The sequence below is a fragment of the Monodelphis domestica genome, chromosome 1, assembly GCF_027887165.1.
Source record: "Monodelphis domestica isolate mMonDom1 chromosome 1, mMonDom1.pri, whole genome shotgun sequence".
NCBI classification, from domain to species: domain Eukaryota; kingdom Metazoa; phylum Chordata; class Mammalia; order Didelphimorphia; family Didelphidae; genus Monodelphis; species Monodelphis domestica.
The window spans coordinates 205906223-205924644 of record NC_077227.1 but is presented as its reverse complement, the minus strand read 5'-3'; the positions used below and the strand labels follow the sequence as shown (position 1 = coordinate 205924644).

General features: G+C 39.2%; 1 protein-coding gene across 2 annotated transcripts in view; it reads right to left on the bottom strand.

Annotated features, from left to right (window-relative positions):
• STARD9 (StAR related lipid transfer domain containing 9) overlaps nt 1–18422 on the bottom strand; it is a 181729-nt gene that overhangs the window by 54501 nt on the left and 108806 nt on the right. For both annotated transcript variants that reach the window (XR_001629692.2, XM_007472427.2), the window contains exons 8-15: nt 16405–16474; nt 15122–15194; nt 11619–11686; nt 10473–10570; nt 2762–2968; nt 2478–2575; nt 1739–1816; nt 1214–1285 (exon numbers count right to left, since the gene is read on the bottom strand). Coding sequence is in view for 1 of the 2 variants with exons in the window: in XM_007472427.2 (XP_007472489.2) it covers nt 1214–1285; nt 1739–1816; nt 2478–2575; nt 2762–2968; nt 10473–10570; nt 11619–11686; nt 15122–15194; nt 16405–16474 (764 nt within the window). In the remaining variant the exon portion in view is untranslated. The remainder of the gene's footprint in view (nt 1–1213; nt 1286–1738; nt 1817–2477; nt 2576–2761; nt 2969–10472; nt 10571–11618; nt 11687–15121; nt 15195–16404; nt 16475–18422) is intronic.

Genomic DNA, 18422 nt, shown 5'->3' with positions numbered 1-18422 from the left:
AATTTCTTATAGTAATTCCCTTTTAAATTTATTTTTAAATAACTTTTATTGATGTCTTTTGTTTTTTAACATCATTGTTGTTTCCAGATATAATCTTTCCCCTTCAAGAAAAAAAGGCCTTCTGACAAAGATCTCCTTTACAGCAAAGAAAAATAGTTACAAAAACCAGCAAAATGACTTCATTTGACAGTGTATACAACATTTTACACCTACAGTTTCCCAGCACTCCAGCAAAATCCAGCAGAAAAGAGAGACGTGTTTCTTCAACTCATCTCTAGGGGTTAAGGCTGGTTATTTTAATCACTAAGCATTCAGGTTAATTTTAGCATTTTTTACACTATTGTAGTAATTGAATATATTATCCTCATTCTGCTTATTTCCTCCTGTATTAGCTCATATCAGTTTTCTATTGTTCCTTTCTATTTTCAATATCTGTTATTTTTTTTACATTCATAATATTAACATTAGCATTCAGGGGCAGCTTGGTTGCACAGTGGATAGAGTGCTGGACTTGAAGTCAGAAAGTTCAAATCCAGCCTCTGACACTGACACTGACACTGACAAGCTATGTGACCCTAGGCAAGTCACTTAACCTTGTTGGCCTCAGTTTCCTCAGCTATAAGATGAGTTGGAGAAGGAAATGGCAAACCACTCCAGTGTATTTGCCAAGAAAACCCCACATGGGGTCCAGAAGGGTCAGACATGGCTAGACCACAACGATTCACAACCTGTAATTTCTTTAGAGTTCTCTAATCAAATAGCATGTAGTTTACTTCCAGTATTTTTGCTACCACAAAAATGTCTTGGCACATATGGTTCCTTCTCATTGCACCTCATATTATAATTTAGCCTTTAACTTTTTTCAAATGATCTCTCTGGCTAGACCATATGATGCTCCTTGAGGACAGAGACCATGTCCTAGGGCACAATGTTTAGCCTGTAGTAGGCACTCAATCGAGCCTGCTGAATGATTGATTAAATAAAAACAAGTCCTTCCTCTGTGGTTTTGTGTGGTGGTCCCCTAAAGGAGCCTCATGGGAGCATAAACCACAAACAAGAAAGCTACAAAGGGAACATGTCATTCCTAAGAAGGACAGCAAGGGCCAATTAAAGAGAGCCCCATCCCAGAACTGATGGACAATCCCAAAGGCCACCTCTCTCCCTGCCAAGGGATACAAATCCCAATTCACTTACCCCAACCAAAAATACTCACCTTAAACTCATCATGGAGAACGAGTTCCCTCAGGTTTCCTTTCTTTTCGTTTGTGAAGGGACTCAAGTTCCCCTGGACAAACAGAGAGCAGAGATGTTGAAGCTTTTTGATGAAACGAAGTGCAGATGGAGCCTCCAAGCATTCTTGAGAAGGAAGATGCAGGAAGGAAGGAGAATTTCCCTCCAAAATCAGAAATAAGAGGGAAGCTGATATAAGGCACATATAATCAGACGAGGGGAAAGGATTTACAGAAATAGAGACAGTTTTTCTCCTCTTATAATTATTAACGTAACCTCAAAGAAACATACCCCTTTTACTTCCTGCCTACCCACAAATCCATGCATGCAATCCTCTTTGCCTAAGGGAACAATGTGACCTGGGTAAGGAGGCCAGAGGAGTGGTCATCCTGGGTCACCTAAGTCCTCTCATCCCAACACCACCATGGAAGATTGGAGAATACAGACAGGGCCCTCTAGTGATGAATTTCCTACTTGCGTGTGGGAAGCTTCTGGGTATCCCACATACCAATTCAAAACTCAGGAGCATGCCTTTCAATCTTTGAATTTCTTCTCGAAGTTCTCGGATTAGTCTTACATTTGCATCCTAAAAAAAGGGAGGATTGGAGATGATGAGTGGGCGGGTTTTCAGGTCCATCCAGCCAACCAGCAATCACACAATTTCAACCAGCTAATGAGCAGATATTTTCTGCCACATAATTCAGGTGTTATTACTAGTATTTTTTGCTGAAATGATCAAAGAGGCTTTTAGGAACCTACTGAAATTTTTCATTTGAGAATCATCCAAATGACTCAGCCACCTTTAGTCTCCCCTTTTAGGTCACAACATACAAAGAAACAGCAAAACAGTTGACAACTGAGGGTGAGAATCCTGAATGTGTAAAACAAATAACACAAATTCAGAATGAATTTCTGAATCACCCAAAAATTTGCAATGCTCTTTCCTGAAGTTCAAGTACACTGAGGATTTCCAAAGGGATGATCTTATTAGAAAAAAAAATAGATGCTATGTGAACAAGGTCCAGGATGAGAGGCCAAAGAAGTCTTGCCACCCTGGGAGAAAATATTTCAGTCCCTCATCTTCTGGTACCAATGCTATGTAATCTGGGAATTACTAACTGACTGCTCCTAGGGACTTGGGATGTAGGCAAAGTGAAAACAACCAAGATATAGAAGTATAGAAATAAGACCCGAGGCCAGTCTCAGAGGGGAAGTATCATCAACAACATCTATCAGTCCTCACTTACCTCATTCACACGGGGTTTGTTTATGATATTTTTGGCATTTGATGCGTATCTCAGAGTACTCATGGTCTCGCTGTAACTGGAGTTTGCAGGAGACACAGCTGAAGTAGGGAGGAGAAAGTTCAATAACTGACTAGCCCTCCCCCTCAAACCCCCAGCCCACCTCCATCTTGCCACTGACAGCCCAAAATGTGAATTTTCGAAAACCTAGAAAAATGGGCATGACCCATCCCTATAGGGCAGAGCCTGGCCCTTACACACAGAGTTAACCCCAGTCTCTCACTCACTGGCCACCATGATGGTCTTGGAATTGCCTCCTAAACTATCTTTCAACAGCCAGGTCAGCACAGAGTCTCGGTAGGGGATATACAACTGCTTCCGAGGGGCTCCACCGATACTGCCGGCCACCGAAGAACAGCTGAGGCCCCCACTGGATCCCTCACTGGATGTGCTATTTGGACTCTGATAACCAATGAATATCTGGGAGTTTTGTGCTTTAAAAAAAAAAAGGAAAAAATTGAAAAGCAGATCATATCTGGTAAATGAAATTTTTAAAAAAATTATTCAAAAAGAAGCATTTCATTTCTTATTTCTCAAGGACTTTTGACTCCTGGCCTACAGGAAGCAAGTTTTATTAACTGTATGCTTAATTGCTCTCACCACAAAAATATAATTTTGTGGGGGTGCCCCGCCCAGTGTATTAAAGAGTCAAAATGAGCGAACTATATTTTGTACCTGAAACTAATGAGCATGAAGTGCTAACACTGTGCCAGGCCCTGGCAATACAAAGGCAAAAATGGAAACAATCCCTGTCCTCAAAATGTTACATTCTGACTTCCGGTCAAGATGGCGGCTTAGAGAAAGCTAAAGTTCAGATCTCCTGAAACCCTTCCTTACCGATCTCAAACCAAATGTTCCTAGGACACCAAAATTCAAAACGATCAACAGCATAGACCCTGGGAGTCCTCCTCCTGGACCTGGACCTAGACCAAAAGGTACGGCCCCCCCAAAAGCCAGAACCCGAGACCACTCAGACCTAAGGGGTAGGCAGAAGGAAGGTCCTAGGACCCATCCCCCCAACCCAGAGCGCCGAGTCCGAGTCCTAGGCAGCAGAGGCAACCTCAGAGCCCCACGGCCTGCTATTCTGAAGGCCACATCCTGAAAACAACCTAACCCAGTCGAGGGGGCACCCAGACAGCAGGGAAACAGAGAGAGACGGGGGGGAGCTCGTAACCCCCTGGCTGGATCCTTCCATCGGAGTCTCACGAAAAAAGTCCCTGCCTCAAGGCATACTAAATTCAACCCAGGGAAAGCTAATCTCATCAGGAGCTCTCAGAGCTCTGGGAAGCCACGGCCCCTCCCCCCTCAGAGAGCAGGCTCATCTGGCCGGCTAAGGCACAGGAACAAGGGCCAAGCTAGGCTTAGAGAGTGGAAGTAAGGCAACGGAGAAGCATCAGGAGGGTGCCGAGGAGAGGAGGGCAGTAACAGGGACACACCAGCAACTCCTGCCTTCCCAGGAAGACAGAACAACAACTGCATAGAATGGACAATCTGCCTAGGGCTAAAACTTCTGAACACCAGACAGAGATAAGAAAAGCTAATGCCCCCCACTCAGATAGAGATGGCAAACTCCACAGAAGCACAAAAGTCCCAAAATTCAAAAAAAAACAAGAAGAAGGGGGCGACTTTGGACACATTTTATGGAGCAAAAATACAAAACACAGAGGAAATAAAAGAGGAAACACAAGCAAATGCTCCGAAACCTTCCAAAGGAAATGGAAACTCTCCACAAACCCATAAAGAATTTGAATCTGAAATGATCAAAAAGATGGAAGCCTTCTGGGAGAAAAAGTGGGAAATAATGCAAAAGAAATTCATGCATCTACAAAACCAGTTTGACCAAACTGTAAAAGAAAACCAGGCTTTAAAGCAAGAACTAATAAAGCAAAGCCAAAAGAGCAAGAAATTAGAAGAGAACATAAAATATCTCACTGACAAAGTGACAGATTTGGAAAATAGAGGGAGAAGAGATAATTTAAGAATAATTGGACTTCCAGAAAAGCCAGAAATAAACAGCAAACTCGTCATCGTAATACAAGAGATAATCAAAGAAAATTGCCCAGAGATTCTAGAACAAGGGGGCAATACAGCCACTGACAGAGCTCACAGAACACCCTCTACACTAAACCCCCAAAAGACAACTCCCAGGAATGTAATTGCCAAATTCCAAAACTCTCAAACAAAAGAAAAAATCCTGCAAGAAGCCAGAAAAAGACAATTTAGATATAAAGGAATGCCAATCAGGGTCACACAAGACATTGCAAGTTCTACTCTAAATGATCATAAGGCATGGAACATGATCTTCAGAAAAGCAAGAGAGTTGGGTCTTCAACCAAGAATCAGCTATCCAGCAAAACTGACTATATACTTCCAAGGGAAAGTATGGGCATTCAACAAAATAGAAGATTTCCAACTTTTTGCAATGAAAAGACCAGAGCTCTGTGGAAAGTTCAATATCAAAAATCAAAGAGCATGGAATACCTGGAAAGATAAATATGAAGGAAAGGGAAAAGGAGAAAAATGTTATCTTCTTCTTTTACTCAAACTCTCTTCTATAAGGACTACATTTATATCAATCTATGTATACTAACAGGTGGGGAAAATGTAATGTGTAAATAGGGGGAAAAGAAAGACCAAATAGAATAATTGTTCTCACACAAAGATTCACATGGGAAGGGGAGGGGAAGAAAACTCCTATAAGAAGGAGAGGAAGAGAGTTTTTACTTAAACCTTACTCTCAGGGAAATCAACTCTGAGAGGGAAAAACATCCAGATCCATTGGGATCTTGAATTCTATCTTACCCAACAAGGGTAGGGAGAAGGGAAAACCAAGGGGGGGAGGGGGAGAGGGAAAACAAAAGGGGAGGGAAAGAGAGGGGAGAAGGAGAGGGAACAAAAAGGGAGGGACTAAAAAGGGCAACATATCAAGGGAGGGGACAAGGGGGACCAATTTAAAGTAAATCACTGGACTAAAAGGTAGAGCCGAAGAAGAAAAGGTTAGAACCAGGGAAGGATATCAAAATTCCAGGGAGTCCACAAATGACAGTCATAACTTTGAACGTGAATGGGATGAACTCACCCATAAAATGTAGATGAATAGCAGAATGGATTAGAATCCAAAACCCTACCATATGTTGTCTTCAAGAAACACACATGAAGCGGGTTGACACCCACAAGGTCAGAATTAAAGGATGGAGTAAGACCTTCTGGGCCTCAACTGACAGAAAGAAGGCAGGAGTGGTAATCATGATATCTGATAAAGCCAAAGCAAAAATAGACCTGATTAAAAGGGATAGGGAAGGTAATTACATTCTGTTAAAAGGGACTTTAGATAATGAGGAAATATCACTAATCAACATATATGCACCAAATAATATAGCACCCAAATTTCTAATGGAGAAACTAGGAGAACTGAAGGAAGAAATAGACAGTAAAACCATATTAGTGGCAGACTTAAACCAACCATTATCAAATTTAGATAAATCAAACCAAAAAATAAATAAGAAAGAGGTGAAAGAAGTGAATGAAATCTTAGAAAAATTAGGATTAATAGACATATGGAGAAAAATAAATAGGGATAAAAAGGAATACACCTTCTTCTCAGCACCACATGGCACATTCACAAAAATTGACCATACATTAGGTCACAGAAACATAGCACACAAATGCAGAAAAGCAGAAATAATAAATGCAGCCTTCTCAGATCACAAGGCAATAAAAATAATGATCAGTAAAGGTACATGGAAAACCAAATCAAAAACTAATTGGAAATTAAACAATATGATACTCCAAAATCCTTTAGTCAGAGAAGAAATCATAGAAACAATTAATAATTTTATCGAGGAAAATAACAATGGCGAGACATCCTTTCAAACCTTTTGGGATGCAGCCAAAGTGGTAATCAGAGGTAAATTCATATCCCTGAGTGCATATATCAACAAACTAGGGAGAGCAGAGATCAATCAATTGGAAATGCAAATGAAAAAACTCGAAAGTGATCAAATTAAAAACCCCCAGCAGAAAACCAAACTAGAAATCCTAAAAATTAAGGGAGAAATTAATAAAATCGAAAGTGATAGAACTATTGATTTAATAAATAAGACAAGAAGCTGGTACTTTGAAAAAACAAACAAAATAGACAAAGTACTGGTCAATCTAATTAAAAAAAGGAAGGAAGAAAAGCAAATTAACAGCATCAAAGATGAAAAGGGGGACAGCACCTCCGATGAAGAGGAAATTAAGGCAATCATTAGAAATTACTTTGCCCAATTATATGGCAATAAATACACCAATTTAGGTGATATGGATGAATATATACAAAAATACAAACTGCCTAGACTAACAGAAGAGGAAATAGAATTCTTAAATAATCCCATATCAGAAAATGAAATCCAACAAGCCATCAAAGAACTTCTTAAGAAAAAATCCCCAGGGCCTGATGGATTCACCTGTGAATTCTATCAAACATTCAGAGAACAGTTAATCCCAATACTATATAAACTATTTGACATAATAAGCAAAGAGGGAGTTCTACCAAACTCCTTTTATGACACAAACATGGTACTGATTCCAAAACCAGGCAGGTCAAAAACAGAGAAAGAAAACTATAGACCAATCTCCCTAATGAATATAGATGCAAAAATCTTAAATAGGATACTAGCAAAAAGACTCCAGCAAGTGATCAGAAAGGTCATCCACCATGATCAAGTAGGATTTATACCAGGGATGCAGGGCTGGTTCAATATTAGGAAAACCATCCACATAATTGACCACATCAACAAGCAAACCAACAAGAATCACATGATTATCTCAATAGATGCAGAAAAAGCCTTTGATAAAATACAACACCCATTCTTATTAAAAACACTAGAAAGCATAGGAATAGAAGGGTCATTCCTAAAAATAATAAACAGTATATATCTAAAACCATCAGCTAATATCATCTGCAATGGGGATAAACTAGATGCATTCCCAATAAGATCAGGAGTGAAACAAGGATGCCCATTATCACCTCTACTATTTGACATTGTACTAGAAACACTAGCAGTAGCGATTAGAGAAGAAAAAGAAATTGAAGGCATCAAAATAGGCAAGGAGGAGACCAAGTTATCACTCTTTGCAGATGACATGATGGTCTACTTAAAGAATCCTAGAGATTCAACCAAAAAGCTAATCGAAATAATCAACAACTTTAGCAAAGTTGCAGGATACAAAATAAACCCACATAAGTCATCAGCTTTTCTATATATCTCCAACACAGCTCAGCAGCAAAAACTAGAAAGAGAAATCCCATTCAAAATCACCTTAGACAAAATAAAATACCTAGGAATCTATCTCCCGAGACAAACACAGGAACTATGAACACAACTATAAAACACTCTCCACACAACTAAAACTAGACTTGAGCAATTGGAAAAACATTAACTGCTCATGGATAGGACGAGCCAATATAATAAAAATGACCATCCTACCCAAACTTAGTTATCTATTTAGTGCCATACCCATTGAACTACCAAAAAATTTCTTTACTGATTTAGAAAAAACCATAACAAAATTCATTTGGAAGAACAAAAGATCAAGGATATCCAGGGAAATAATGAAAAAAAAACACAAATGAGAGGGGCCTTGCAGTCCCAGACCTCAAACTATATTACAAAGCAGCAGTCATCAAAACAATTTGGTACTGGCTAAGAGACAGAAAGGAGGATCAGTGGAATAGACTGGGGGAAAGCGACCTCAGCAAGACAGTACACGATAAACCCAAAGATCCCAGCTTTTGGGACAAAAATCCACTATTCAATAAAAACAGCTGGAAAAATTGGAAGACAGTATGGGAGAGATTAGGAATAGAGCAACACCTCACACCCTATACCAAGATAAATTCAAAATGGGTGAATGACTTAAACATAAAGAAGGAAACCAGAAGTAAATTGGGTAAACACAGAATAGTATACATTTCAGACCTTTGGGAGGGGAAAGGCTTTAAAACCAAGCAAGACATAGAAAGAATCACAAAATATAAAATAAATAATTTTGACTACATCAAACTAAAAAGCTTTTGTACAAACAAAACCAATGTAACTAAAATCAGAAGGGAAACAACAAATTGGGAAAAAATCTTCATAGAAACCTCTGACAAAGGTTTAATTACTCAAATTTACAAAGAGCTAAATCAATTGTACAAAAAATCAAGCCATTCTCCAATTGATAAATGGGCAAGGGACATGGATAGGCAGTTCTCAGATAAAGAAATCAAAACTATTAATAAGCACATGAAGAAGTGTTCTAAATCTCTTATAATCAGAGAGATGCAAATCAAAACAACTCTGAGGTATCACCTCACACCAAGCAGACTGGCCAGCATGATAGCAAAGGAAAGTAATGAATGCTGGAGGGGATGTGGAAAAGTAGGGACATTAATTCATTGCTGGTGAAGTTGTGAACTGATCCAACCATTCTGGAGGGCAATTTGGAACTATGCCCAAAGGGCTGTCTGCCCTTTGATCCAGCCACAGCACTGCTGGGTCTGTACCCCAAAGAGATAATGGACAAAAAGACTTGTACAAGAATATTCATAGCTGCACTCTTTGTGGTGGCAAAAAATTGGAAAATGAGGGGATGCCCATCAATTGGGGAATGGCTGAACAAATTGTGGTATATGTTGGTGATGGAATACTATTGTGCAAAAAGGAATAAAAAAGTGGAGGAATTCCATGGAGACTGGAACGACCTCCAAGAAGTGATGCAGAGCGAGAGGAGCAGAACCAGGAGAACATTGTACACAGAGACTAATACACTGTGGTATAATCGAATGTAATGGACTTCTCCATTAGTGGCGGTGTAATGTCCCTGAACAATCTGCAGGGTTCCAGGAGAAAAAACACTATTCATAAGCAGAGGACAAACTGTGGGAATAGAAACACCGAGGAAAAGCAACTGCCTGACTACAATGGTTGAGGGGACATGACAGAGGAGAGACTCTAAACGAACACTCTAATGCAAATATTAACAACATGGCAATGGGTTCGAATCAAGAACACATGTGATACCCAGTGGAATCACGCATCGGCTACGGGGGGTGGGGGGGGAAGAAAAGAAAATGATATTTGTCTTTAATGAATAATGCATGGAAATGATCAAATAAAATATTATAAAATTTTAAAAAAAGAATATCCATAGCTGCACTCTTTGTGGTGGCAAAAAATTGGAAAATGAGGGGATGCCCTTCGATTGGGGAATGGCTGATCAAATTGTGGTATATGCTGGTGATGGAATACTATTGTGCTCAAAGGGATAATAAACTGGAGGAATTCCATGTGAACTGGAACAACCTCCAGGAAGTGATGCAGAGTGAGAGGAGCAGAACCAGGAAAATATTGTACACAGAGACACATACACTGTGGTACAATCGAATGTCATGGACTTCTCTACTAGTAGCAATGCAGAGATCCAGAACAATTCGGAGGGACTTATGAAAAAGAACACTATCCACATTCTGAGGAAGAACTGTGGGAGTGGAAACACAGAAGGAAAACATTTCCTTGATCACATGGTTTGATGGGGATATGATTGGGAATGTTGACTTTAAATAATTGCTCTGTTGCAAATATTAATAATATGGATATAGGTTTTGATCAAGGACACATGTAAAACCCAGTGGAATTGCATGCCGGCTATGGGAGGGGATGAGGGGATGGAAGGGAAGGAACATGAATCTTGTAACCATGGAAAAATATTCTAAATTAACTAATTAAATAAAAATTTCCAAATGAAAAGAAAATCACCCCTAAAAAGAAATGAGGCTATTCTCTAATTGACAGCTATTTCCATTTATCTTCATCATCATAAAAAATTTTTTGTTTTAAGTAATAGAACCTCTGGGGACTCTCACAGGGCTCCCTCTTCCCCATTTAGTGATCCAGGTCTTCAGAACATTACCTAAGGTAGAGATGACAATTCCAAGAGTTACCAGGGACTTGTTGATGCTGGCACCTTCAGTGATCCGGTCCTTACAGTAGCTGGGATCTGCCCTTTCACTGAAACACAAGGCAAGAGGAACCCAAAATTAGGAATGGATATCCAGATTACTCCCATCTGCCTCATAAAGTCTCTCTTGGGTACAATGTAAGAGTGCTAGATTTGGGGTCAGGGGTCTGGGTTCAAATCCCTCCTGTACTACTTACTGCCAGTGTAACCTGGTGCAAGTCATTTAATTTTACTCTATGCCTATATTCTCTATTTCTCATCTGCAAAAAGGGCAGGGTGGACAAGATGATTTATGAGGTCCCTGATAGCTCCATGTGTATTATCCCAAAGGGAAGCCTAGGTAGATATTTCGCTGTTGTAAAATAAGGATTCTTAGGGACAATTGGTAGCAAATAGGACAGAGTGCCAGGTCTGGAGTCAGGAAGACTTTTGTTCAAATCTGGTTTTCAACACTTCCTAGCTATGTGACTCTGGGCAAGTCATTGATTGCACAGCCCTTGCTGCTCTTCTGTCTTAGAATGGATACTAAAACAGAAGTTGAGTTTAAAATAAAGCAAAATAAGGACTTTTGCCTCATTTGGTCTTCTAGTAGTTAGGAGGCACCCATCACTCAAGTTTGTTTGTTGTTTGTCTACATATAGCCACGATGGTCCTCAAATTAACGTTGCAGGCAATCACTAACCCCACCCATAAACAATTATTAAATAAGTGCCCAGTGTGAGGTGCTAGGCCTACAAAGGGGAGAAAATGAAACTATCCTTGATGTCAAGGAACTAAGAATAGGATTCCTCCCCAAAACATCAAAAACAGTGTTAATATCCCCCTAAATTTTTTAAAATTGTTTTCCCTTCTGGTTAATCCTACGGCAAAGTTGGAAGGTGACTTCCATCCACCCAGATGGAATCTCAGCCACAACTTAATGAAATTTTCAAATAATTTGTTTCTTTTATACGTTGCTCAAGATGACTGCAAGGTACATAGAGCTAAAAGCTCTGCCAAAGTTCACTGGCAGATTCATGGAAATGAGAGCACAGCAGCTGCCTCCACAGGTTCCCACCAAGAAGTGGCACCTGGGACCCCACAGGGAACCATGATTACCTGCCTGCCAGATCCACCAGGTTGATTTTGCTGGCAATTTCAGAAGAAAGGTTGTTCTCTAAGATGACCTAAAGGAGGAAATGAGTTTAAATATTATCAGGTAGAAATAGATTAAAACAGTCAGGTGGCTCAGTGCATAGAGTCCTAGGTCTGGAGCCAGGAAGATCTGAGTTCAAATCCAAGCTCAGATACTTACCAGCTGTGTAACCCTGGGTAAGCCACTTAACCTCTGTTTGTTTTAATCCAATGAAGCAAGAAATGGCAAAACACTCTAGTATCTTTGCCCAAAAGACCCAAGGGCAATATGGCTCATGGGGTCATAAAGAGTCGGACACAACTGAACAATAACAGAAATGAATTGGGTTTCAGGGCAGCTTTCCCATTTTATATTTTTACTATTTATTTTATTTTAGTTAGTCGGCTACATGATAGAGGAGAAAGAATGCCAAATTTGTTCTACAGCAAGTTTTTCTGATAAAAGTGTCTTTACCAGGAAACGCAAGGGACTGATTGAAATTTGTTCAAATAAGAGGCATTCCCTGAATTATAAATGGTGAAAGGATGAACAGGTAGCTTTCAAGGAAAGAAATTCAAGCTGTCAATAACCTTATGAAAAATAATCATTCATAATAAGACAAATGTAAATACAACTTGTTCAGCCATTCCCCAACTGTTAGACATCCCTTCAGTTTCCAATTCTTTGCCACCACAAAGAGTTGCTATAAGCATTTTGTCAAAGTAGGTCCTTTTCCCCTATCTTTGATCTCTTTGGGATATAGACCTAGGAGTGGTATTGCTGGATCAAAGGGTGTACAGCTTGAAGACCCTTTGAGCATGGTTCCAAATTGCTCCCCAAAACTGTTGTATCAGTTCACAGCAACAGTGTATTAGTGGGCCAGTTTTTTCCACATTATCTCCAATATTTATCTTTTTTTTTGTCATATTAACCAAACTGATAGGTGTGAAGTAGTACCTCAGAGTTGTTTTAATTGGCTTTTCTTTAATAGTGATTTGGAGCATTTTCTCAAATAATGAAAGATAGTTTTAATTTCTTCATTCAAGAATTGCCATTTCCTATCTTTTGCCCACTTGTCAGTTGGGGTATACTTTGTATATAGCAGTTCTTTTTGTAGTGGCAAAGAACTGGAAACTAAGGAAGTATTTATCAAGTAGGGAAAGGCTGAAGAAATTATGGTAAAAAGGACAGTTTTCAAAAAACCTGGGAAGACTTCTATGAACTGATGCTGAGGAAGATCAACAGAACCAGGAGACTAACTTATAGTATAATAGCATTGTAAAAATGAACAATTTTGAAAAATTTAAGAACTTGTATCAAGGCAATGATTAGCCATAATTCCAAAGAATTCTACCCACCTGCTGACACAGAGAAAGAGAGACTAAATGTTCAGAACGAGACATGTTTTCAGCCAGGGACAATATAGGAATTTCTTTTGTTTGACTACATATATTAATTATTACAAATGTTGGATTTCCTCTTTTTTTTTACAAGGGATTGAGGAGGTAGGAGAGAGGGAAAAAATACTGAGTGATTTTTTTTTTTAACCCTTACCTTCTGTCTTGGAGTCAATACTGTGTATTGGCTCCAAGGCAGAAGAGTGGTAAGGGCTAGGCAATGGGGGTCAAGTGACTTGCCCAGGGTCACACAGCTGGGAAGTGACTGAGGCCAGATTTGAACCTAGGACCTCCCATCTCTAGGCCTGGCTCTCAATCCACTGAGCTATCCAGCTGCCCCCCTGAGTGATTTTTAAAAAATAAAATTTAATTTTAAAAATGGGTGCTATAAAATTTGGAACTCAAAAATTTTTAAAGAGTGTTAAAAATTTTTACATGTAAGCAGAAAAGAATAAAATATTAATTTTTTTTAAATGAGTGTTGTATTTGGATTAAGTGAACCTACATTTAAATCCTAGTTCTGTAGCTATCTCTTAGGACCTTGGGAAATAATCTTAACCTCTCTGAGCCATCAGTCTCGCCATGTATAGAATGAATAAATTGGACTACATTGCTGCCAAGGTCCCTTCTAGCTTTCTATTTATGATCCAGCTCACCAAAAGATCAGAGAACCAGTTTGTTCTGAATTCTATACTGCAAACCATGACCATTCAAGAGCCAAAAAGATGGCAGCCACAAATTCAGTAAACTCCAACATGCAGACTAAGCCCAGAGGAGGCATTATGCTACAGCAGAGAGAGTACTAGACTTTTAATGAGAAAATCTGGCTTCATGTGCTGGTTCTGCAATTTACCACATGAGCAACACTGGAGGAAACTAACCTGTCTAGGCCCCAATTCACACATCTGTAAAAAGCAAGGGCTTTACATTGACTTGTAAGGTCCTTCTCAACTCTAAATCTCTCTATCTATAATCTAGTTCCACAAAAAAGCTGGGAAGCTCCCCAGGATACAGGAGGCTCTTATGCAATACTTAAGAGGAACACTGCAGGCATCCTCTCAGAGAACTGAAGAAAATGCAAGTTTTCAGAAAAATGTCTGATTGCCCCTAAGATGAGTATGACTTCTATCAGGAGAGCACAACTGCTGACAGAAGGCATGTAACAAGAATCACTTTTTTACTGTCTGCCTTGATTCCTTGAATGGAGTTCTCTGAGGATGAGGATCTTTCCTTTGCATGCTCTATAGAGCACCTACCTGTAGAGGGTTTCTAAAAAACTTGGGGTGTTCTTCTTTTTAAATTTTATTATCTCTCTCTGAAATGGAAGATGGACATGAATGTGCTCTGAAAAATAAAAGATGCTCTATACATGCCCTTGTATCATCAAAATAATGGTGATAATAATAATAAAAAAAACAAGAAAGGTGAGCATTTATATGGCATGTTAGATGGCAATATGATATTTTAGTCTCACAACAACCCTGGGAGATATATGCTATGGATTTCCATGAGGAAGAGTTGCATAAAGCTGTCAGTCTCCCTCTCTCATCCAAGTCCAATGGCAAGACAAAAGTCAGGACAGCTGGAGATGATCTGGGATGCAGTGGATGGCCCTAGCATCCAAGCTCTAAGCACTCCACAGCACCTGCTCTATTTATTCATGCTAGATATGCCCCTCCCCCACTGATGGCTTTGTGGCCCACCAGGTACCCTCAACCTGGTTTAGTCTACCTACTGAGATGGTTTTGCCAGTGAGTGGCGGATGCTCATGCTACAGCTTCTTGGAGTCACAGGATGGGTGAAAGGCAGACACCAAATTTTGGATAAATAGCCCTGAAAAGGGCTCAGCAAGCCCTCCAAACAGTGGTGCCAGTCCTCCCTGAACATCCTACAGACCCCTCACCACCTAGCTATACACCCTTTGTATGCACGTGGCTTCTTTATACTGTTTACAAATCATCTACCTCTCACATATCGGTCTGTAAGAAACAGCAAACTAATCCACGAAAAAGGAGGGAAAAAGAAAGCAAACTGAGATGAAGAAAGGGAAGGGAAAGAAAAATCACTGAGAATTACGAAAAGTAACCGACCTGAGTGTAGTAGATGGTGAAGATGGCATGGGATCTGCTGCTGGCCTTGTGAACGTGGGTAGCGGCTGTGATTCTGTGTACACGAGGGAAAATAGCAGGATGACGACAATGTGTACATGCTGAAACCTTGCCAGAGGAGGCACAAGAAATGTGACTGCCGAGACTGACTCTGGCATAGGATTATAAGGGAGAAGCCCAAAAAGAAGCCAAGCTTCTACCTTTGTGCTGTCACACTGAAGCAAGATGGTGGCCTGCTTGATTCTTTCTCTGTTCGAGCTTCTAGGCTATGTTCTAATGCGTCATCTCTGTCTCTGAAATTTCTAGTGAGGCCTCAGATAAGGTGGATATAACCTCGACAACATGGCCCAAACCCAAGTAGGGTAAGAACATTTTGAAAAGGAATAGAAACAAAATTCCCCAAGCCAATTCTAGAAAAAGAACAAGAAAGACAGAACTTGCTGGACATTTCAAAGATAGAGATGACAAATTAGGACACATCCCAGATGCTAGAACAGAGAAAGGCCTATGGAAAATCAACTAGGCCACCATCTTGCTTTCTGGCTATGTGAGGACAAAGCCCAGCTAAATGCACTTATTTGTTTTCCCTCTACCATCTTAGAAAGTCCCTACTTTCTCTGTTTAGAAATCAGAATACCTAATTTTGTATCTGGGTTAACTGTTTTCTTTTAATTAATTGATCTTATTTGATTGTTCTAGTGTATTTAAAAAATTTAAATTCCCTTATATTTGGGGCCCAGTGCCAAAAATGAGGGGTCCTGGTCTGATTTGTTAAGCAATTAATATGCATTGCTTAAACTGACAGGCTCAGGCTCAGGATATTGAACCCTTTTTTTATGTCGAGTTATTTCATCTTTCAATTGACACATCTGGGCTCATTGTTAAACAGAATTACATTTTAATGCAATAAGAAAAGCCCCTGATTTGGCTTCAAAAGGTCTAGGTTTGAATTTTAGTGCTGCTAATAATATAACCTTGGACACATCATATATCCCTTTCTGGACCTCATTTTTCTCTTAAGGAAAATGATGGGATTTGTTTTAATGATTGTATATAAGATTTCTTCTAGCTCTTAACTCGAATTTTAGGAGCAACAAAAAGAATCTTTAAACCCAGATCACCAACCCTGACCACAGATCTATGCTCACAAAGGGAAGGAGAGATGCAGATCTGGGATGCCACCAGAGGAGTCTCTTTGCAATTCAAAGAAAGTGGCTTAAAGAATGAGGCTGAGGAGTGATGGAAATGGCAACGAAAATCATTACCTGTTTGCTACGCCTTCTTCCAAGAGACTCATTATTTGCTTATAGTTGGTAACCACATGCTGAGATAAGCCTGTTCAAATTTAAAAGGAGGAGAAAAGAGAAATTAAAAATATCTTTTAAAGTCCAACTTGCCTCTCTGGGTCCATTCTATGGCAGACAAAAATCAATATGGCACACATTTGTTCATTTATTTAACAAGCAATTAATTATAAATGCCTACAATGTATCCATTAACACAGTGCTAAATGGGTTACAAAGAAGTAAAATAGGGTCCCTGCCCTTAATTAAGGAGATTATAATCATGAAAGCCTAAATCACTGCAAGGGTAACAATATGATATATATAGACTAAAGAAACTAAAACTTAACCAAACTTAATTTAAAAAAAAATTAACAACTAAACTTTGCTTTAAAAAATTCTACCTTAAAAATGCAGACACGGAATACATTTTTGTTGTAGTGATAAGCAGAATTATACAAAATTATGATCCATTTTCATCTCTATTTTTAACCAAATAAGGAGCAAATTCACACTGACCATAACAGAGAAAGAGAAAGGGAAGACCAATGGTAACTGTGGCATCACGGTCATGGGAACACATACTGAAAGCAAACTCAGACTTTCTCTAAGTTTCTACAACATATGCTATTGAACAATGCATCAATTGTTTAAAAAAAATTTTTAAGTGTGTCATATGACTAAATTACAACACAAGTTTATTTTTTTTTCTTAAACAGCACATCCTTCATCTGCAAATCAAAGGGGCAGCATGACTTCTGAGGTCCTTCTGGCTCTCAATCTATGCCCTTATGATCTCAGCCTGGTCATTCAAGTGCTTTGGGCTTGGAATCAGGTACATGAATTCAAATTCTGCTTGAGACACTTACTAGCTGTATGACCCTCAGAAAATCACCGCTTAATTTCTCTTAACCTCAATTTCCTCATTTCTAAAATGGGAATAATTATAATAGCACCTACCTTATAGGGCTGTTGTGAGAAGCAAATGAGATAATATATGTAAAGTGCTTTACAAACATCCAATTGCTATATAAATGCCAGCTGCTACTGCTGCTGCTGCTATTGCTGCTACTACTACTGCCATTATTATTACTACTACCACCACCACAACTACTACTGCTATTACTAACACCATCACTACTACTATAACTAACCACTACCACTCTTATCAGTACTACTACCATTCACTATTACCACTATCACTACTACTACTTCTTTCCTGAGGAAGTAGCTGCAATCATTAGTGCTAGAGTAAAAAAACTCAGGATGATTCCCAATTTTTCTTTATTCTAAAATCCAAATACTTTGTTTTTTTTAAAATGAAACAGACTGCAAAAACCCAAATTGGGATTATTTTTTACTCTCTTCCCACAAGTAAGAAAACCATCCACCATGCTGACAGAGAGAAAGGAAACTGATTTTCAACAATTGCCCCACATAGTATCTATTTCATTGAATAAAATACATTAGTTGAATGTTAAATCACTAAGGTCTACCTGGAGCCCCTTCTCATTGTTTTCTGTTTTGTAATTCAATGAACAGATCATTAGACCAGGAGTCAAGGAGACCTGAGTTCAAATCCTGTTTCAGACATTTACTATCTTTATGACCCTGGACAAATCATTTGATTTCTTAATATCTATAAAATGAAGGAATTGGACTCGATGGTCTTTAAGATCCCTTCTATTTTTAAAGCTATGATTCTATGAATGTTTAAAAATATATACAACTGCATTCTCCCGTTTTTCCCCTGCCTTGGCAGGCAGTCACAATGGCAGGGAGTAATACCATTGCTGCAGTCAACCAGAATGCTGTGAGAGAGACTATGGATGTTCTGCTTGCGATCTCAAGAATATTGAATACTGGATTGGATATAGAAACACTCTCTATTTGTGTATGTCTGTGTGAGCAAGGAATAAAGCCAGAGGCCTTATCCTCTGTTATTAAAGAACTTCGAAAGGCCACAGAAGCATTAAAGGCTGCTGAAAATATGACAAGCT